This window comes from Eurosta solidaginis, chromosome 5, assembly GCF_040869045.1.
Source record: "Eurosta solidaginis isolate ZX-2024a chromosome 5, ASM4086904v1, whole genome shotgun sequence".
Taxonomy (NCBI): Eukaryota; Metazoa; Arthropoda; class Insecta; order Diptera; family Tephritidae; genus Eurosta; species Eurosta solidaginis.
Window position 1 is genome coordinate 127,709,120 of NC_090323.1, and position 21,675 is coordinate 127,730,794.

The 21,675-nt window shown below is 40.0% G+C and overlaps 3 protein-coding genes across 23 annotated transcripts in view; 2 read left to right on the forward strand and 1 right to left on the reverse strand.

Moving 5' to 3' along the window:
* Positions 1-21,675, forward strand: part of LOC137252615 (protein transport protein Sec24C-like) — a 91,622-nt gene that overhangs the window by 13,588 nt on the left and 56,359 nt on the right. The window lies entirely within an intron of this gene.
* LOC137252612 (zinc finger protein 736-like) overlaps positions 1-21,675 on the reverse strand; it is a 39,350-nt gene that overhangs the window by 6,176 nt on the left and 11,499 nt on the right. For 3 of the 10 annotated variants that reach the window (XM_067788588.1, XM_067788585.1, XM_067788590.1), the window contains 8 exons: positions 3,113-3,178; positions 2,575-3,051; positions 2,292-2,518; positions 2,002-2,231; positions 1,628-1,944; positions 1,287-1,574; positions 1,049-1,227; positions 860-993 (listed from right to left, as the gene is read on the reverse strand). Coding sequence is in view for 4 of the 10 variants with exons in the window: in XM_067788594.1 (XP_067644695.1) it covers positions 2,222-2,231; positions 2,292-2,518; positions 2,575-2,718 (381 nt within the window). In the remaining 6 variants the exon portion in view is untranslated. Of the gene's footprint in view, positions 1-859; positions 994-1,048; positions 1,228-1,286; positions 1,575-1,627; positions 1,945-2,001; positions 2,232-2,291; positions 2,519-2,574; positions 3,052-3,112; positions 3,179-3,839; positions 4,052-21,675 lie in introns of those variants that run through there. The other 7 variants (XM_067788594.1, XM_067788593.1, XM_067788592.1 and 4 more) reach the window with 7 other exon arrangements.
* Positions 7,917-21,675, forward strand: part of LOC137252618 (T-complex protein 1 subunit eta-like) — a 54,078-nt gene continuing 40,319 nt past the window's right edge. For 9 of the 11 annotated variants that reach the window (XR_010953628.1, XR_010953626.1, XR_010953625.1 and 6 more), the window contains exons 1-2: positions 7,917-8,722; positions 8,778-8,911. Coding sequence is in view for 6 of the 11 variants with exons in the window: in XM_067788610.1 (XP_067644711.1) it covers positions 8,530-8,722; positions 8,778-8,869 (285 nt within the window). In the remaining 5 variants the exon portion in view is untranslated. Of the gene's footprint in view, positions 8,723-8,777; positions 8,912-11,375; positions 13,544-19,749; positions 21,566-21,675 lie in introns of those variants that run through there. The other 2 variants (XM_067788612.1, XM_067788611.1) reach the window with 2 other exon arrangements.

Sequence of the window (21,675 nt, forward strand, 5' to 3'; positions counted from 1 at the left end):
GAAGATCGGTCACGTGTATCCCAAAGATTATAGACCCATAATTTCTGCTCAAAACCTTTGAGAGGCTGATAGATGTGTACATAAAGTCCAACGTGGATGAAAAGCTGCTCTCCACAACACAACAGGCGTACACCAAAGGCAAGTCAGTAGACACCGCATTGCATAGGGTGGTAATAAGCATAGAAAAAGCCCTGGAATATAAGGAATATGCTCTAGAAGCATTGCCGGGGCTTTCTACATGGGCGATTATTGATGGTCTTAATTACGTTAAAGTACATCCAGCCTTACCCAGATGGATCGACTGCATGTTAAACTGCAGTAAGATTACATCGCAATGGGGATTGTACGCGGCCACGAAATTAGTGGACAGGGGCACTCCGGGTGCTATCACCTCTGCTGTGGACGCTGGTCATTAACCAACTGCTTAGGGGATTCTACGAGGGACCAGAAAAACTTACGGTTTACGCAGATGACGTTGCATATGGTCTTGTTTTCAAAGAGGTACAAGGTCCCTAAATGGACCAGGCCTAAGTTAGGAGGGGCGACCCTACGGGGAAACCTTGCACAAAATATCTAGGAAGGATCCTAGACAGTAAGCTGTCATGGAAGCTCAACGTGGAGGAGAGGGTGAGGAAGGCTTAAACGGCACTTTATGCATGTAAAAGAATGCAAAAGAACCGGCATTTACGATCAGAAGGAACTCGATGACGATGCCTCAAAATAACAACCAAAAGCAATAATTATCATTTCACTGACACAAATTTTATAGTTTTTTCTTCCGGAGTTGGACACAATCTTTTAATAATTTTACTTATCAATTTAAGATTAGAAATTATTTTCAATTTGTATTTTGACTTACCAGCAACAACAGAATCATGTTTAATTGTACGCCGCACAATCATTATAGCATCATGTAACGAAGCTCAGTTTCTTTCAAAAATTGTTCGGCACCGCCACGTAAAATCAATGTATATGTTCTAGCATTAACGCAACCTTTAAATAATTATAAACTATAAAAATGAAGTTAATGTCAAACCCACTATCAAACCTTGGAAAATGTTGAAATGTTCACCACCAACTTGACGTTCTTCAAAGTAATCACATTGACCCAAAACACTTGAATTAATATCATTAGCTGTAGTCATAACAGCTCCACCACAAGCTTTCATTGTACGTTTCAAATCTTCTTCTGGTACACTAACAGACCATTTCACGATCTGCAAAATACTGTGTACCAACATCACCAATTGGTAGTTTAGAAAACACAACATTGGCGCCTTACTTACCTATTTTATTGTACAGGAGACGCCATTCAGCATTAACAATTTTCTGATACTCTTGGACATTGGAGGACATTGCTGTGGCAGAGCATTTTCCCAATAAAGCACTTTGCTGTTCCTTTGATTGACGCTTCCACATGTACAGCCATGTCATATTTTGGTCATGCATAATTATAATGCTTTACGTATAGCTTTAATGATGATACGTGCATGCACGCCTTTCTCAACATATGGTTTAACTTGTTTTAAGATTTCACCTGCTTAAAGTACTACTGAAGTGGTGCCATCGCCGACCTGATAAGAGAAACATTTTTATTCTACACATTCTAATATAACAAAAAACTTACCTCAGCATTTTGAAATTTGGCGATGTCTACTAGAGTTTTACGACTGGATTCACAATATCCAATAGTTTCATAATGGTTGCCCCATCATTTGAAATTGTGGCCTTACCACTGGAATCAACAAATTGCTTGTCCATACTACGTGAACCCAATTGAATGCGAGGCATTGATGTGGATATGAGTTGAGGTTTACCATGAGAGCTATCGGTACCCAAGCATTTTTTACACAAATACTCATGTACCCAATACAAGTTCAGGACGTTCATATTTATCAACACGCTGTCCGGTATGGCCCAACTGTTGGAAATATGCAGTTGGCACTGTTGAGAAAAAATATGGATCAATGAACACAAGTAGAAGTGAAAGATTTTTTTTACCATCTCTTGTTACTTTACACATTAGACATTGGAAACGACGACCAGCATCTACAAGTTGCTATTGAGCCTTGCAACGATTAGATCTAATTGCACCCAATTCACCAAAATTTACAATGGGTGGCTCATATTCACCCTCAAGCGTTCGTGCCATTGGTGAGGCGGTAAGTGTAATGGACAAAGCTGTTGTTTTTAATAAATCAGCTGTTGCATGTATGCAATACTAAGACGACCTGCAAAGAAGAAAGATCAATGTAATTGCCAAACAAAACATTAATTTCGATTATCGATACCTAATGTAACGTGGCGATGAGTTACCCTGATCTTCTACCACATATTTTGTGGTCACCAATGGTGGTAATAAACCCTGAGCATTAGTAATAAAAGCACCACCAGCGCTATTTTGATTTTCAATGATAACGCTTATCGGATTTGGCATCTGATCGGGATCTAAACGGCGTTGGGCTTGATCATACTGTTGCGGCTGTTGATATTTACCAGTAACAGGTTCAGGTGGTTGCTAAAGAAAATAACACAAAAATAATCATCAGCAAATTATTAGTTGTATTAGCATACATTATAACCAGGACGTCCGGACGTGTCCGGGTATTGGGGTTGACACGGCTTGGGTGGTTGACTGAGCATTGGCGTCTGTCCAGGTTGTGTTGGTGGCATCATAAAAGCCATCAATAACAAGTGCCAAGAATATATCCGCGGCATACCTGCCGACCAAAATGATTCAAGAGGTTGTGATTGCCAACCTCACCTACCCGTGGCGAATCCTGTACCTAACAATTTGGTGTGAACAATTGGTGCCAGTTAACCCTCTGAAATAATCGGCGCAATTGTACGCCATTGTGTTGGCATTAATTAGGCAAAATGCAAAAACTTTTCATCCTCCTCGCGTGACCATTCTGTCTTCTTTAAGCTAGGATCAAGCCATTCGTAACAGCGTGCCTTACATTGCTTGGCAGATTTGCGATGCAGCAGTGATACAATACGTGACCACTGGTTTTTGCCATATTTCATTACAGCTACTTTGAGGATTTCATCCTGAAAGTTATCAATTTAGTTAATAAACGGGCAAGAGTAACCAGTCGCGTCAAATGTTTACCTCAGTGTTTCTCCACACACCACCTTTTATCATTATTCGCGGCATGGTGCTATATAATTGTGAATTCTTTCGATGGGCACAAAAATCAAATCAAAAATTTTTGTCGAAATAAACAGCAAAAATCATTGTATATTAAAGACTTTGGGAAAATTTTAGAATAGCACCCCCGAGTTCGGTGTAAAACTTGGTATCAAATGAAAGAGGGAGTTCTCCCGATCACAAATATATATATTTTAAAGTGCGCAATCTTATAATTTAAAAGTTATTTGTTGTTAAAGTTTGCAAATTTAACAAATTTCTATAGAACTTTAAATTACAATTTACACATCTTTCAAAACCTTAATCCACATACATATCTATATAAATTGGCAACGATGAACTTAAATTGCATTTTAGTATATTTCACATTTCATTTTTGCATTGTTTTCACTTATTATAAATGTTTTTATTAAATCAATCGCGCTTTTGTAGCAACATGCACATATATATATATATACATATATTTTATTGATGACATTACAAAGCTGTGCTGCCACATATATATACGTATACACATATAAAATTTGTATAGAAATTTGCAAACTTTAACACCAAATTACTTTTAAATTATAAGTCTGCGAGCTTTAAAATATATACATATATATGTGATCTGGAGAACTCCCTGTTAATTTTAAATATTTCCGGAGATATTCCATTTAAAACTCTCAAAATTGAAAAAATTTTCGACCACCAAATGTTTTGCTGTCTCTGCTGAATTAGAAATGGCGAATTTTTTTGCACGCAAAAATTACGTATTTTGCTATCCCTATAAAAATAATAGGTGCGAGAGAGCACGATACATTGTGGGAAAGCTAAATTTGTCAACATGCTATTTCATTTGAAGAATTTTTCATTCCAAATCGTCACCCCTGTCAAAAATTCGTGTGTTTGTGTGCGTTTTTGGTCACACGATTTTTGCAGGGTTAGTTTATGAAATATAAGCTTTTTAATTTCCAAATTTAGTAAAATTTCAACTTAAGTCCTGCACTTAAAATTCGGGTCGCACATGTCGATAGCGATATCAAAAGACGCGTATTTGCGTCAAGATTCAGAATCCGAAAGCAGAAACTACATTTTTTATCTCGGTTAAAAGTTATTCGCGGAAAACCCGTCGGTACTATTGTCGCTTTTTTCGTTGTTGCAATTAAACAAACGAAAACAAATGAAGGGGGTGAATAGTGTTGCCAGCTCCGAAACAATATCTTTTTAACTTGTAGAAGATTATAAGATGGTGACACGTCGACATAAATGCAAACAAACATACACTATCGATGTATTTTGTTTTGTAATTCTCTGAATAATTTGAAATTAATGTATTTGGCAGCGATTTAGTTTAGCACCCCCGAGTTCGGGGTTAAACTTGGTAGCAAATGAAAGAGGGAGCTCTCCCGATCACAAATATATATAACTGAAAGTGCGCAGAATTATAGTTTACGAGTTATTTGATGTTAAAGTTTGCAAATTTAGCAAATTTCTATAGCACTCTCACTTACAATTTACACATCTTTCAAAACCTTTATGCTCATAAATATCTATATAAATTGGCAACGAAACACTTAAATTTCATTTTTAGTATATTTCACATATAATTCTTGCATTTTTTTACTTAATTTAAATGTTTTTATTAAATAAATCGCGCTTTTGTAGCAACATTCACATTTATGTATGTATATATTTTATCGATGACATTACAAAGCTGTGCTGCCACATCAACAAAGAAAAAGCAAATATAAATATTAACGTGCCACCTTTCAGTTAATAAAGAAAAAGGAAAATATATATTTTTACTACTATGCGGAAGGACATCACCGTGGGGGTAGCCACGGTTATACCACACACCCGGACTTGGCATGGCGTAGCCCAGGGTTATTTTAAATAAGCGCGGACGAAGGCCGCCTACGCGGAAAGGTGTTCTACGCAGAATTACTGTGCATGGCGCAGCCGGTGTTGGATCGGCTAACATAACAATAAACATAAGAGTTATAAGGTAATATGCGGAAGGACAACACCGTGGCGGTAGCCACGGTTATACCACACACCCGGACTTGGCATGGCGTAGCCCAGGGTTATTTTAAATAAGCGCGGCCGAAGGCCGCCTACGCGGAAAGGTGTTCTACGCAGAATTACTGTGCATGGCGCAGCCGGTGTTGGATCGGCTAACATAACAATAAACATAAGAGTTATAAGGTAATATGCGGAAGGACATCACCGTGGCGGTAGCAACGGTTATACCACACACCCGGGCACCACATATGCTATTCTACACAAAGCTTAACATATGTGAAGCGAGTCTAAAAGTTGAGATATTTTTAGAATATGGCGCTTTTGAAGCTTTAAAGCTTTCCATCTAAATTTGCCATTAGATGCGTCAATGGTCAAGGGTCCTCGGAAACCCCTTTCTCTTCTAAAGTGAAACTTTGTGAGATTTCCCCACTTCATGTCCTAAAAATAGAAAACTTGGATTAGAACATCGCGCGATTTTAACCGATTTAACTGATTAAGCCTCCTATCGCCTGAACCGTTAATGATAAAACCTTGAATCAACTTGTGGATTAATCTACACGTGAATACCTACAATATGCAAAAACAAAATCGATTCCATCTTGCTTGGTTCAAGAGATATGCACACTCATCGGTTTTAATCAGCACTGATCGACTAACCCATCAGTGTGCGGTAGAAATTGAGCCGTTATAGATAGAACATTGGATCAAATTGTGAATGGTGCTAAACGGGGATGGCTATCTAATGCAAAAATATAATTAAGAAAATCTTGCGCAGTTCAAGAGATATGGCGCCAAATCGGGTTTCGGGGTCATATGTGTACAGATAAACTCCACTTTTTCATTGAAGGGTTAATTATGGAACTCTCAATCAAATTGTCGTTTTATCTAAAAATGGATACCCACATATTGCCCAAAAAAAAATTTCCTATCCTGCTTGGTTCAAGAGATATGCACACTAATCGGTTTCTAATCAGCACTGATCGAATAACCCATCAGTGTGCGGTAGAAATTGAGCCGTTATAGATAGAACATTGGATCAAATTGTGAATGGTGCTAAACGGGGATGGCTATCTAATGCAAAAATTAAATTCAGAATATCTTGCGTAGTTTAAGAGATATGGCTCCAAATCGGGTTTCGGGGTCATATGTGTACCGATAAACTCCATTTTTTCATTGAAGGGTTAATTATGGAACTCTCAATCAACTTGTCGTTTAATCTACAAATGGATACCCACATATTGCCCAAAAAAAAATTTCCTATCCTGCTTGGTTCAAGAGATATGCACACTAATCGGTTTCTAATCAGCACTGATCGACTAACCCATCAGTGTGCGGTAGAAATTGAGCCGTTATAGATAGAACATTGGATCAAATTGTGATTGGTGCTAAACGGGGATGGCTATCTAATGCAAAAATAAAATTTAGAAAATCTTGCGTAGTTCAAGAGATATGGCTCCAAATCGGGTTTCGGGGTCATATGTGTACAGATAAACTCCATTTTTTCATTGAAGGGTTAATTATGGAACTCTCAATCAAATTGTCGTTTAATCTACAAATGGATACCCACATATTGCCGAAGACAAATTTCCTATCCTGCTTGGTTCAAGAGATCTGCACACTAATCGGTTTCTAATCAGCACTGATCGACTAACCCATCAGTGTGCGGTAGAAATTGAGCCGTTATAGATAGAACATTGGATCAAATTGTGATTGGTGCTAAACGGGGATGGCTATCTAATGCAAAAATTAAATTCAGAATATCTTGCGTAGTTCAAGAGATATGGCTCCAAATCGGGTTTCGGGGTCATATGTGTACCGATAAACTCCATTTTTTCATTGAAGGGTTAATTATGGAACTCTCAATCAAATTGTCGTTTAATCTACAAATGGATACCCACATATTGCCCAAATAAAAATTTCCTATCCTGCTTGGTTCAAGAGATATGCACACTAATCGGTTTTTAATCAGCACTGATCGACTAACCCATCAGTGTGCGGTAAAAATTGAACCGTTATAGATAGAACATTGGATCAAATTGTGAATGGTGCTAAACGGGGATGGCGTGAAACTTTAAAGCTTTCCATTTAAACTTGGCTATAGATGCGTCAATCTACAAGGCTCCGAGGAAACCCTTTTCTTTCCTAAAGTTAAAATTTGTGAGATTTCCCACTTCATGTACGAAACATAGAAAAATTTCCGCCTGCGGCGCTTTTCTTTTATAAAATTCAAATTTGTGAGGTTTTCCTATTTCATGTCCAAAAAATGCGACGCTTTTCTTTAATAAGCTTTAAATTCCAGATGTTTTCGATTTCATGTAAAAAAGCTAACAAAATCAATATGGTAAACAGAATGAAATGAATAAGCATTAGGTCTGAGACTTATGGCAGGATTTTGTAGCCTTTGACAGACATAGAGGAAGATTTGCAAATATGCTTTGGTTATTTCAAAGCGAAGTAAGTAAAGTTGTATTGTTTATTTTATGGCGGTGTCAAAGCGAAGTAGCGCAGAAAAAGCACTTATGTCAGTCTGTGTTAAGATTAAAACAGAACGGCTTGCAGTTTTATTCGCTTTGAAAAAAATTGTTCTATAACAGATTAACTTTTCATTACGTGTTGAAGTCGAAGCATTGCCAAAGTTGAAGTCGTACGCGAAGCCAATGGGAAAAATAGTTATACCGTTCACATCTGGCACTATCAAATACTCGTTGATAGTTTAACGGATACGCATGTATTTATTCCTTGTTTTCGTTTGTTTAATTTCAACAACGAAAAAAAGCGATAATTGTACCGGCCGGTTTTTCCCTAATAACTTTAAAAATGTTAAAAAAAAAAATAGTTTCCGCTAATGAATTCTGAATCTTGACGAAAATACGCGTCTTTGGATACTAGTTTCGACAAGTTCGACGCGAATTTTAAGTGCAAAACTTAAGTCGTAATATTACCAAATTTCGGTATTTAAAAGCTATTTTTTCATAAACCAAGAGTTTCCTAGAGTTGCGGATGATAATTTTGTGATTTTTAGGACTCCCCCACCCCCCGAAAAAAAAAGTTGGAAAATCGTGGCACCTTATATAAAATATTCCCCGGTGTTCTCTGCAACAAAATTTTTAATTTCCGTCACATGTCACAACTAAAAGCACAAGATATTTTTCGTTGTAAACAAACATGTTTTTTTTTGCGTTTCAATGTTTTCCGGAATAATTAATGAACTGTCATTTCGATGACAGCATGAAACGTCGATGTGTTAGTGGAGAGCGAAAAAAGCTTTGAATGTGTGAGTGAGCTGGTTACCTCCGTCTTGTAGGGTTGTGGATAGCAATAGCTATCACTATTAGCGATTTTTCATTTTTTGTTTTCTAAACTACCGATTGGTGATGTTGGTACACAGTATTTTGCAGATCGTGAAATGTTCTGTTAATGTACCAGAAGAAGATTTGAAACGTACAATGAAAGCTTGTGGTGGTGCTGTTATGACTACAGCTAATGATATTAATTCAAGTGTTTTGGGTCAATGTGATTACTTTGAAGAACGTCAAGTTGGTGGTGAACATTTCAACATTTTCCAAGGTTTGATAGTGGGTTTGACATTAATTTCATTTTTATAGTTTATAATTATTTAAAGGTTGCGTTAATGCTAGAACATATACATTGATTTTACGTGGCGGTGCCGAACAATTTTTGGAAGAAACTGAGCTTCGTTACATGATACTATAATGATTGTGTGGCGTACAATTAAACATGATTCTGTTGTTGCTGGTAAGTCAAAATACAAATTGAAAAAAATGTCTAATCTTAAATTGTTAAGTAAAATTATGAAAAGATTGTGTCCAACTCCGGAAGAAAAAACTATAAAATTTGTGTCAGTGAAATGATAATTATTGCTTTTGGTTGTAGTTTTGAGGCATCGTCTTCGAGTGCCTTCTGGTCGTTTATGCCGTCTCTTTTGCCCACTACCTCTAAGGCGTTAACTGATCAGTAACGTCGCCGTGGACTCGTTCAGTGTAATGTGTAATGGCGACCCCAAGTTCCTCGTGGAAATAGGGGGTGGGGTGGGATGGCTTAGTAGGTTTAAAGTGATGTTATTAAGCGTTCCCGAGATGGTTGTTGTTGTTGTAGCAGTGCTTCGCCCCACCTAATAGGTGCGACCGATCACAAATTGTTATCAATATCCTCTAACGGGAGTCCAAGGAAACTTGCTGTTTCAACAGGGGTGGAGAATAATGAAAGGGGTGTTAGAGGCGTTGGTTCCACATTACAATTAAATAGATGGTTGGTGTCATGGTGGACACATTGCAAGCGGGGCATATATTTTGTATGTCGGGGTTGATTCTGGATAGGTAAGAGTTTAACCTGTGACAGTATCCAGAACTATCACAACTATCCAGAGTGACTCGCTTTTCCCTGGGGAGTATGCGGTCCTCTTCCGCAAGTTTTGGGTACTGTTCTTTGAGTACTGGATTCACCGGGTAATTCCTAGCATAAAGGTACGACGCCTGTTTGTGGAGTTCACTGAGGACCTGCTTGTACTTTTTTGCTTCATACGGCTGAGTTCTCAGGTGTCGTAATTCCTCATAATACTTACGGAGATTACTCTTTAAGCCCCTAAGCGGTGTTGGATCAACAATCAGATGTCTGTTGGGATGCCCAGGTTTCTGAGTATTCTACAGAAACTGTTTGGTTAGCATTTCATTTCTCGCTTCATTGTGCACGAATCCGAAGGCGGAAATTCAAAATTTTATGTCGTTTCGGAGGTAATTCCAAACAAAATTGAAAATTTTCATGTGGTTGTTATTTTGATGATTTTGTATTACCCACAAGAAAAACTGTGGGTAAAAGTGTTTTGCGTTGATAAAGTTTTTATCTCCAAACCGGTGTTGGACCCACCCAGGGTAATTTTTTATAAGCGCGGCCGAAGGCCGGCAATGCACAAAGGTATTCTGCGCAAAAATACTATGGATCTCACACCCGGTTTCGTAGCGCTCCGGTCCAGTTTTTGGATATAACTTTTGACAGAAATGAAATTTTGAATTTCCGCTCTCGGGTTCGTGGTCCTGGGAGCAAATCGCGTCTTTTGACACCTCTCCCGATATTTTTGGTCGGGTTTTTGCAGTTGTGAGCTAAAGTAAACAAATACCATATTTGTGTATTTTAATTGGTCATTATTTACTTTAGCTCAAAACTGTTAAACCATGTCCAAAAATATATGGAGGAGTGTCAAAAGGCGCGTTTTGTCTTTTATAAACAGGTATTTGCAAACAAAGTTCGAAATTTTCTGTAATTTCCATTTGGTTTGTGTAAGCACAAATATTGGGTAATCCGAAAACTGCAAGTGTGTTATTGGTACCGAAGTTAAAACGCATATTTATATATACCTCGCGCGACATTTTTGGACATGTTTTAACAATTGTGAGCAAATGCAAAGTATTACATTTAATTGTATGTGTTATTTACATTAGTGATTGAAAGCAAAGACGCGTGGACCAGCCTTCGGGAAAGCTATCGCGAAGGTAATTTTGCAATCCAGTTTTAACTAACTTCCCGATGACTTAGAGTCCTGAAACTCAGCATGTAGTTCGAGACTGGGTGACAATTTAATTCATGGAAAACCAAATTCCTTTGGGTGGTGTAGGCATCGAGATAACTGAAAATCTCTTAGAAACATGGTGAATCTTGCGATAGATTTGAAAAATCACTTTTTGTGCATGAGTTGTATGGAAGAAACCAAGGCTGCACACCGAAATAAACAAATAATTTTTTTTCGACAACGAAATCAAAAAAAAATTTTAAATTCTTTTCGTTCGCATCAGAAACAAAATCAAAAAATTAGAATGTTTGAGTAATTTTTTGAGCAATTTTTGTATGGAAAAACATACTCAAACTCTAAAAATCAATTTTTTTTTACTTTGATATCAACGAAATGAAAATTTTGAATATCGAATAAAAAACGAAATTTTTTTATTTTTTTATGAAAATAACGTTATTATGCAGGCCTGGATGAAAATAACCAACACTCTCGACAAACAAACTTCTAAAAATTCGGGGAAACTTCTGAGAAACTTCTAACTTGCACATTCCAAAACTGCATATTCGAAAAATTTTTTGAAATTCGGATTAAAAAATTCAAATTTTGATAAACATTTTTTCGAAGTTTGATCCATTGTCCTGAATTCCGTGTGTATAGTTCAAAAAATGTTAACATTGTACATGTACTCTCTTGCAGGACATTTACATTTACATCTTCATCGAATTTCAGTGAGGAATCAAGCCAATATCCCTCAGAGGACGTGAACAGCACGCAAATTACTGACAACGATTCCCAATACGACTATGTGAGTATGGGTGCAGATGGTAATATCGACAGCAGTATTGCGCATTTGCCACAGCATCATATTCTGCGTTGATGTCTGGCATATGCGCAACAGCATGACGTTCTATAAATATAAGAGGAGTTTTTGGAGGATCGTAAGAAATCCCCATACGCCCAGGCATTATCGACTTTTGACTGGCTGCTAAATAAGCTGCCACGTTCTGTCGGAGATGACATGTGTCTTCACATAAACAGTATCCTTCTACAGAAATTCGTGGAACACAAATCCAGCCAGACCACAGAATAAATTGGTCTGTACGTCAGTGCACCACCTGTGATCACATATCACATATCGTCCTCATGAAAAATTGTTATAAATTATATTTAAGTAAGCAGGCTATACCGCGCCGCCGAAATTATAATTCCTTATATTGGTACCAACAAAAAATTGGTCTACGACATACACTCATTGCCAAATTAATAAGTACATAATTCATCGGCCAGAGGTGGAGGGTGGAGCCGTATGTAGAAGTCCACGAAAGTGGGGAAAGCTTCTGACCGCCATTCACCTGGGAATGGCCACAGCGATTCTTTTGCATGCGGTTCAAGCAGCTCACTACTGCCGGTCGCTTGCGGCCAAGTATCGTCTGGATGTTTAGCGGTGAGCTAATGTGAGAAAGCGACAACCTGGCCAGGCCACTCTGACATAATCGGTTTAAGGGCTAGCCGGGGGAGATCTCATCGGCAGCGTCTGTACACCTCTAGGTGCGGCTGCAAGCGGGCGTCTGTCTTGGAGCAAGCGGCTCGCTATATAAACTTGCAAGTAATATTTTCACCCCCGCTGAGCGGGTTGTGCGCTGGGCTTGGGACCCGCCACAAAAACCATACTCCAATGAAATATAACAACAAGGCTCGGATAAATACACTCTCTATTGATGACGACCATGGCAAACGTTTGAAGGACAATGAATTGAGGGCATGCATCTGGATCGTCCGCTCTCTGAATGGGATTGGTGCAGATGCCGGCTGTCCTCGTCAAAGCAAAATCTGACATCACCGCCATCCAAGAAATGCGTTGGACGAAGCAAGGAAGAAAGAAGATCAAAAATTGTGACATCTATTGGAGTGGCCATATGAATAAGCACAGTTTCCGCGTCGGATTCGTGGTGGGAGAGAGACTTTGTCGCCAAGTGATGGCATCCACGCCTGTGGACGAGCGTTTCGCCGCTATCCGAATAAAAGCAAAATTTTTTAATATATCATTCATCTGCGCCCATGCGCCGACAGAGGAGAAAGACGATGAGGTGAAAGACACTTTTTATGAACAATTAGAACGCACATAAGAGCGCTGCCCCCGTCATGATATAAAAGTCGTGCTTGGCGACTTTAACGCCAGGGTGGGCAAAGAAGGTGTTTTTGGCCCTACAGTCGGAAAGTTCAGCCTACAAAATGAAACTTCTCCTAACGGACTGAGGCTGATTGACTTTGCCGGTGCTCAAAACATGGTCATATCCAGCACGAGGTTCATGCATAAAAAGATACATCATCCTACATGGCTGTCTCCTGATCGAAATACTCGCAATCAGATCGATCACGTTGTGATAGACGGATGGCATACCTCCAGTGTTTTAGATGTGCGCACGATCCGAGGACCTAACATCGACTCGGACCACTATCTCGTTGCAGCCAAAATACGCACCCGCCTCAACGCGGCTAAAACCAAGGAACAAAAAACACAAGGAAAGCTAGACGTCGAAAAGCTTCAATCACAACAGACTGCCAATGATTTCGCAACTCGATTCTCACACCTGCTCTCTGAGAGCACAACTCATCCTGAAGGAATACAGGAGCAGTGGGAGCATATCTCCAAAGCACTTCGTACTGCCGCCGAGGAAAAAATTGGTTACCGGCGGCCACGAAAAAACAACTGGTACGATGAAGAATGCCGCGTTGCAACCGAAAGAAAAGACGGTGCCTACAGGGCTACGTTAAAAGCGAACGCGACAAGAGGAGTGTGTGAACGCTATCGTGAGTTGAAAATGGAAGCGAGACGCCTTTTCAGGAAGAAAAAAGCAGAAGCAGAAAGGCGTGAGTGCGAGGAGCTTGAGCTGCTAGCCACCAGGATTAACGCCCGAAAATTCTACCAAAAAATACGGCGACAGACGGAAGGTTTTAAGACCGGGGCAAACTCCTGTAGGAATGAAAACGGCGACCTTGTAACTGATGTCCAGAGAGTGCTTGGACTATGGAGGGAATACTTCTCTGCTCTCCTAAATGGAGGCAGCAATTCACCGCGCAGAGATGAAGAACCCGATCCCGCAATCGATGATGATGGAATGTATGTCCCCCCGCCCGATTATGACGAAGTTAGAATAGCAATAACCAGATTGAAAAACAACAAGGCCGTGGGCGCTGATGGATTGCCCGAGGAGCTATTCAAGTACGGCGGCGAAGAGTTAGTAAAGCGCATGCGGCAGCTTCTTAGCAAAATATGGGCGGACGAGTGCATGCCCGACGGTTGGAATCTAAGTGTTCTTTGCCCAGTCCACAATAAGGGGATACTGCAAAATGCACCAACTATCGTGAAATCAGCCTTCTTAATATCGCATATAAGGTCCTTTCAAGTGTATTGTGCGAAAGATTGAAGCCCACCGTGAACCGGCTGATTGGACCTTATCAGTGCGGCTTCAGACCTGGTAAATATACCATCGACCAGATTTTCACAATCCGCCAAATCTTGGAAAAAACTCGTGAAAAGAGAATCGACACACATCACCTCTTCGTCGACTTTAAAGCCGCCTTCGACATCACGAAAAGGAGCTGCCTATATGCCGCTATGTCTGAATTTGGTTTCCCCGCAAAACTTATACGGCTGTGCAAAATGACGTTGAGCAACACCATCAGCTCAGTCAGAATTGGGAAGGACCTCTCCGAGCCGTTCGAAACTAAACGACGTTTCAGAGAGGATGACCCCCTATCGTGCGATTTCTTTAATTTGATGCTGGAGAAAATTATACTAGCTGCAGAACTTAACCGCACTGGAACAATATATTATAAAAGCGTGCAATTACTGGCATATGCTGATGTCATTGATATCATCGGCCTATACACCCGCGCTGTTAGTTCTGCTTACTCCAAACTGGAAAAAGAAGCGGTAAAAATGGGTTTGATGGTGAATGAGGACAAAACGAAGTACCTGCAGTCATCCAGCAAAGAGTCAGCGCATACGCGCCTTGGCAACCACGCTACTGTTGGCAGCCATAATTTCGAAATAGTAAAAGACTTCGTTTATTTGGGAACCAGCATCAAGACTAGCAACAACATCAGCACTGAAATCCAGCGAACAATCAATCTTGCCAAGAAATGCTACTTTGGACTAGGTAGGCAATTGAAAAGTAAAGTCCTCTCTCGGCGAACGAAAATCATACTCTACAAGTCACTTATCGTACACGTCCTGCTATATGGGGCAGAAGCATGGACCATGACAACAGCAGATGAAGCGGCTTTGGGAGTGTTCGAGAGAAAAGTTCTTCGAAAGATTTATGGACCTCTACGCGTTGGCGATGGCGAGTACCGAAGAAGATTTAATGATGAGCTGTACGAGATATACGCAGACATCAACATAGTCCAGCGAATTAAAACGCAGCGGTTGCGCTGGCTAGGCCATGTTATGCGAATGAAAGATGATGCTCCGGCCAAGAAAGTGTTTCTATCGGAACCCGCCTTTGGAAGCAGAGGTAGAGGGCGGCCCCCACTCCGTTGGAAGGACCAGGTGGAAAACCATTTAAACTCCCTTGGTGTGCCCAATTGGCGTCGGTTGGCGGAGCGAAGGAGCGACTGGCGCGCCTTGTTGGACAGCCATAACCGTTTAGACGGTTAAGCGCCAATTAAGTAAGTAAGTAAGTAATTCATCCGTCAACTACACCGTTCAGAATAGTTAATTGAATTTCAGAATTTCTCATTTGGATTAAGAATAGTTATCTGGATTTCAGATTTTGTTAATTTGATTTCAGAATAGGTAATTGGAATTCAGAATGTGTGAATTGGATTTCAGAAAATACCTTTCGAACTGTTTTACATTTAAATGAATTTATGAAATGCCTTCAACTTACAAATTGGGGTATATTTATTTAATCCCATTATTAATACAAAATATTGAAGGTTTATAAAGCATTTTAAAATGGCATTTCCATACAAATTTCCAATTATAAGAGCTTAATAAACCTATTTTATTTTTTTATGGATAAGAGGGGAAGTTTATAGGCGCTTATTGAAAGCATGCCTTTATTATTATTTATTGTATTGTATTATTAATGAGCTCTCAAAGAGTAAATATTGAAGTATTTTGGTGAAATGTATAATATATAGTGTGCGACATAATAAAGCACCGAAATTCCTTTCAGAAAATCTACATAGCTTAACAAAAGTCAAATTATAAGTTTCCTAGAACTAAGTATCTTTTATTAATATATAACTGTTTAGTATATCGAAGGCTGAGTGGAAGATCACCCTGTTTCAAAACATTTAAAAAAATGCCCTTTCTCAGAAGTTGTTTCAAGAACGCCTTAACTTAGAATTTTTTCCAAAAACGCCCTATTTTATAACTTAGTTCCAAAACGCCGTATCTTAGAATGAGTTTACAAAATGTCATATTTGAACGAAAACTAAATACATTTCCAGCTGAGATAGGGCGTTTTTGAACTCATTTTGAGATAGGACGTTCTTGAACCAAGTTTTGAAATACGGCATTTTTGAAACAAGTTCTAATTTAAGGCGTTCGTGTACCAATTTCTGAGAAAGGCATTTTCGAAAAATGTTTTGAAATACGGTGATGTTCCACTCAGCCCTTGATGTGGTCTTCATAAATAAAAGCAAAATATTGGGGCATATTCATAGTCAGAATTAAGTGGGTACTTAAAGTTAGTTGTAGCTATTTGACAAAACTTCCAATGCGCTATCTGTCAAAAAAGTTGCAACTAATTTAAACTATCGCCTCTTTGAATTAAGAACTTGCACTTAAGATTTTATTTAACCAAAAGCAACAGAGACTTTTCGGTGCTCCAGTTTTGGCGCACACTGTACATATCGTCAATTGCTTGCCAGAAGCGTGAGTTTGCCATTTGCTAAATTTTGATCTAATCAGGCCATTAGATGAACCATTAAATATTCTAGTATATTGTATCAAAATCTCGATTAAAATGCATAACAGGAAGGCTGTATAATTTGCATAACAGAAAGGCACTCTAATTTGCAAAATATAGCTAAATCTATAATAGAAGCCACCTAAAAAAAAGTTGCAAAAGTTACAAAGAATTAATCAAACTTTGAAAAACGGACATCAAAATTTGCACCTTTTTTGGCAGAGGGTCTAGCAAATTTTTGAGTACGCAGTTTTGAAGCCCAATCAATCTCAGAATAATGGTGTAAATGCTAGAACGACTAAAAAGTTTATCTGAATTTTCAGAATTTTTTGTAGAGGCTGTTGAGAAATTTCTTCCATACAACGCATGAGACAATTTTTCTTTTGTATGGAAGAACAAGCCTCTACAAAAAAGTTCTGAAAATTCAGACAAACCTTTTAGTCGTTCTAGCATTTACACCATTATTCTGAAATTGATTGGGCTACAAAACTGCGTACTCAAAAATTTGCTAGACCCTCTGCCAAAAAAGGTGCACATTTTGATGTGCGTTTTTCAAAGTTTGATTAACTCTTTGTAAATTTTGCAACTTTTGTTTAGGTGGCTTCTATTATAGATTTCGGAGCCACTGTTTGTATGTATATTTATTTTTAGTTTTTAATGCTTCTTTGTATATACATACATTGTCTGAAAGTAAAATTTATAGACTGAATAAAATCCTTCAATTCCAATTCTATATTTAATATTGCGATTTTATATTTTTTGTATGACTTTGGGTCCATCAAAGGAAAGTGCAGCGTCCAAAACCATTTTAGAAAATAAATATTTTTGTTGTTTTTGTTTTTCCAATAAAGCACGTTGTTATTCCTTTCATCGGCGCTTCTACATGTACAGCCATGTCATATTTTGGTCATGCATAATTGTAATGCTTTACGTATAGCTTTAATGATGATACGTGCATGCACGCCTTCCTCAACATATGGCTTAACTTGTTTTAAGATTTCACCTGCTTAAAGTACTACTGAAGTGGTGCCATCGCTGACCTGATAAGAGAAGCATTTTTATTCTACACATTCTAATATAACAAAAAACTTACCTCAGCATCTTGAGATTTGGCGATGTCCACTAGAGTTTTACGGCTGGATGCACAATATGCAATAGTTTCATACTGCTTGCACCATCATTTAAATTGTGGCCTTACCACTGGAATCAACAATATGCTTGTCCATACTGCGTGGACCCAATGTAGTGCGTATAGCGTCCACAATTGATTGAGAGGCATTGATGTTGGATATGAGTTGAGGTTTACCTTGAGAGCTATCGGTACCCAAACATTTTTTACACAAAAACTCCTATGTACCCAATACAAGTTCGGGACATTCATATTTATCGACATGCTGTCCGGTGTGGCCCAAATGTTGGAAATATTCAGTGTGCACTGTTGAGAAAAAATATGGATCAATGAACACAAGCAAAACTGAAAGATTTTTTTTACCATCTGTTGTTACTTTACACATAAGACTTTGGAAACGACGACCAGCATCTACAAATTGCATATATGAGCCTTGCAACGATTACATCTAATTGGACCCAATTCACCAAAATGGGTGGCTCATAATCAACCTCAACCGTGCTTGCCATTGGTGAGACGGTAAGTGTAATGGACAAAGCTGTTGTTTTTAATGAATCAGCTGTTGCAGGTATGCAATACAAAGAGGACCTGCAAAGGAGAAAGATCAATGCAATTGCTAAACAAAACATTAATTTCGAATATCAATACCTAACGTAACGTGGCGAGGATTTACTCTGATCTTGTACCACATATTTTGTGGCACCAATGATGGTAATAAACCCTGTTCATTAGTAATAAAAGCACCACCAGCGCTATTTTGATTTTCAATGATAACGCTTATCGGATTTGGCATCTTATCGGGATCTAAAAGGCGTTGGGCTTGACCATACTGTTGCGGCTGTTGATATATACCAGTACCAGGTGGAGGTAGTTGCTAAAGAAAATAATACAAAAATAATCATCAGTAATATTTGAAATATATTAGCCGTGTTTTTTTTACACGTGAATACGTTTCGTTTGCGCGTGAAAAAAAACGCCTATCCTCGCTTAGATAATGCTTAGGAGACCCATCTAGCGGCTGTGGTTAAACAACTAGCTACCTCAACAGGGTGTACCGAAAAGCGGAGACACAACGCTCTGATGGCCATAGGGTTTAACATATAGCTGAATTAATTGCAATGAATTGTGGACACATATAGAATACATAGACTTAGTGTAGAGGGTGAAACAAAGACACATATTTCAGTTACATCTGAGTATAATGCGTATTGAAATTTAGTAGGACAAAATTTATGCGCAGCAATTTCAGAGGTGTATTTAAAGTTTGTCGCTTAGCAGTCCATATAAAGTTTAAGCGTAAACGGATATACGCGTGTTAAAAAACACGGCTATTAGTTGTATTAGCATAAATTATAACCAGGACGTCCGGGTATTGGGGGTTGACCCGGCATGAGTGGCTGACTGGGCATTGGCGCCTGTCCAGGTTTTGTTGGTGGCATCATTTGACCCATGTAACCACCTGGTGCACCTAGTTGTTGTAGGGGATAACCAGGTTGGGGGGGATAACCCGGCTGTTGTGGCATTGGCAGATAGCCAGGCTGGGGAGATTGTTGCTGCTGCTGTCGTGGCATTGCATAACCCAGTTGCTGTTGTGGTATATACCTTGGCATAACTGGATGTGGTGTCATTGCTCCACCTGGTCCAGTAGATGCGGGCGGCATACCTGGAGGACCTTGTTGCTCATGGCCACCAAATGACTGGCGCATAGGGTGTTGAGGTGGCATTTGACCGGATTATGGCTGCATTAGACCAGACTATCGTGGCATTTTACCCAGTTGCGGTGGCATTTGCTGTTCACCTGTTTGCTGGTATGGAGATGTAACACAGCCGGCAATTGATGTTGGTGGTGTAGCTGACCAATTTGAGGACCACTCTAGAAAAATAACAACATTTATTAGACAGAAAATTATTCAAAAATATATGTTTGCGAATACTTTCCCCAATAAGGGAAGTGATATTCTTTATATTTCTTTTGTTTATTTTCTCTTCTTCTTGCTTGTTTCACTATTCACCGTAGATTTTTAAACGTCAAAATTACTTCCATACTATTATTTTTCACGCAAGAAAAAAGGCTAAATTTTTCTTGAGCAATTACTTGTGATCTGCGTAACAACCCTTATACTCAAGAATTACAGCCGTAAATGGAACTACCTCTATTTTTTGTATAATGGATGGTACCATACATTGTTTACTATATAGTTTGGCAGCTTAAATTGAGGTTATGTTGCGAATAGAGTGGAAGGTAGTCGAATGACGTATAATGAAGGAATGATGTTCGGAGTTTTTTCAAAATATGCCCAAAATCCTGAATCACAAAAAGGAGTATAGTTAAGTACGAAAATGAGAAAATGTAGTTAGGTTTTGCTCCTTTTTTAGGAGGAGATTTTCATTTTAAAAATGTAATATACAAACCAATGTTCATTCTATTACTTTTTTAGCAGATTTTCATATTAAAAATGTAATATATAAATCAATGTTCATTCTATTACTCATTTTATCTAAAGGGTGCCTTTCATGGAGGTGTTACTCACCGGCGTCTCCCCAAATCGTCGACCCTTAGGTGTTTTTACACCCTCCCTCCCTCATGTAGGGGCGGAGCCTCCTCGTGGTGGCACCTGGTAACGCTTCGGCGACTAATTCGAGCGGCGATCTTTTTCCCACCCCCTCCTCCCTTAACCCTACCTTCCTTTCTTTTTTCTCTTCCCTTTTCTCTCCCTTCGTCCTTAATGTGCTGGATCAAGGTGTTATATGACCCGTGCCGAGGATCAGCCTGGCCGGGAGCCCATAAATAGCCCAGTCGCTAACAAAGTGCATCGAACACCGGCCGACTTTCGATGCTATTAAGCCTTAACCGGACATAGGCTATAGGGCCAATCTATGCAGGAAAGGGCTGAGGGAAAATCCATCCCGGGTATTCCAAAGGCCGGTACCTCTCGGGGAGACTGCCGCCCATCTCGTAGCCACCAGCACAGCTGCCACTCGGCGTCAAGAGTCTGGCGGTTTGGTTGCTGGGGGCTCCAGGGGCGTGGGGTGGCCGGCTCTAAGGTCAAGGGAGTTAAGAAGCCCAGTCACCAGGGCAATCGCTGGGCTGCCCGGATCCTGCGTAGGAATGCCTCCTCGCCGATAAGGGAGGGGGACGTTTCCGCGGAGGACTGGGCGAAGGCGCAGCGTGACCTTGCTTGGGCGAAGCAGATGTTGCCGGAGTTCAGGCTGGACTGGGTCGAGAGCGATGAAGCCTCGAAGCGCCAGCGGTCCATGGATGAGGGCCAAGACGCAGGGAGGCTAAACTCGGTCTTTCGCCGAAATAGCCAAGTGGCGGCAGATCAGAAACAGCAGTGGAAGTGGATTGAGGCAGCGCTCGCTACTGTGGCCGTTAAGGTCAAAAAAGACAACCCTGGTCCGCCGCCTTCTTATACCGATGCGGGTTGGTTCTAGGGAAATATCAAACTAATTGCATGTAACGACGCCAGGTCGGCGAAGCTTTTCAAAGCCGCCGTCTCGCTGATAGGGGAGGTGTATCCGGGTGCGCGCCTCAAGGTAGTGGAGGCGTGTGATATCCCCTCAGGACAAAGGGCGAGAGCCTGGGTTTCAGTGACGCCAACGCACCCCGCTGATATCCTGGAGCTGGTCCAGGAGTACAACCCGGGTCTACCGACCCAAAACTGGAAGGTGGTTAACGTGGAGAAAACTGAACGGGCCACGATGCAGATAGTCCTGCTGCTCGACAGCGCAAGCGTCGAAGCGTTGAAAAGGCAGGATTTCAGGATAAGCTACGGCTTCAAGAATATAAGCCTTAAGGTTTATAAGGCTGACGTTGAAGCCTTGGTAAACCTTGCGTCTCGTACGGAGGTGGTTGAACTCCCCCCCCCCCCCCCCCCCCCCAGCGAGGACGAGATGGAGGTAGACGAGGGCGAACAAGCTGGTGGCTACGCTTCGTCAGGCT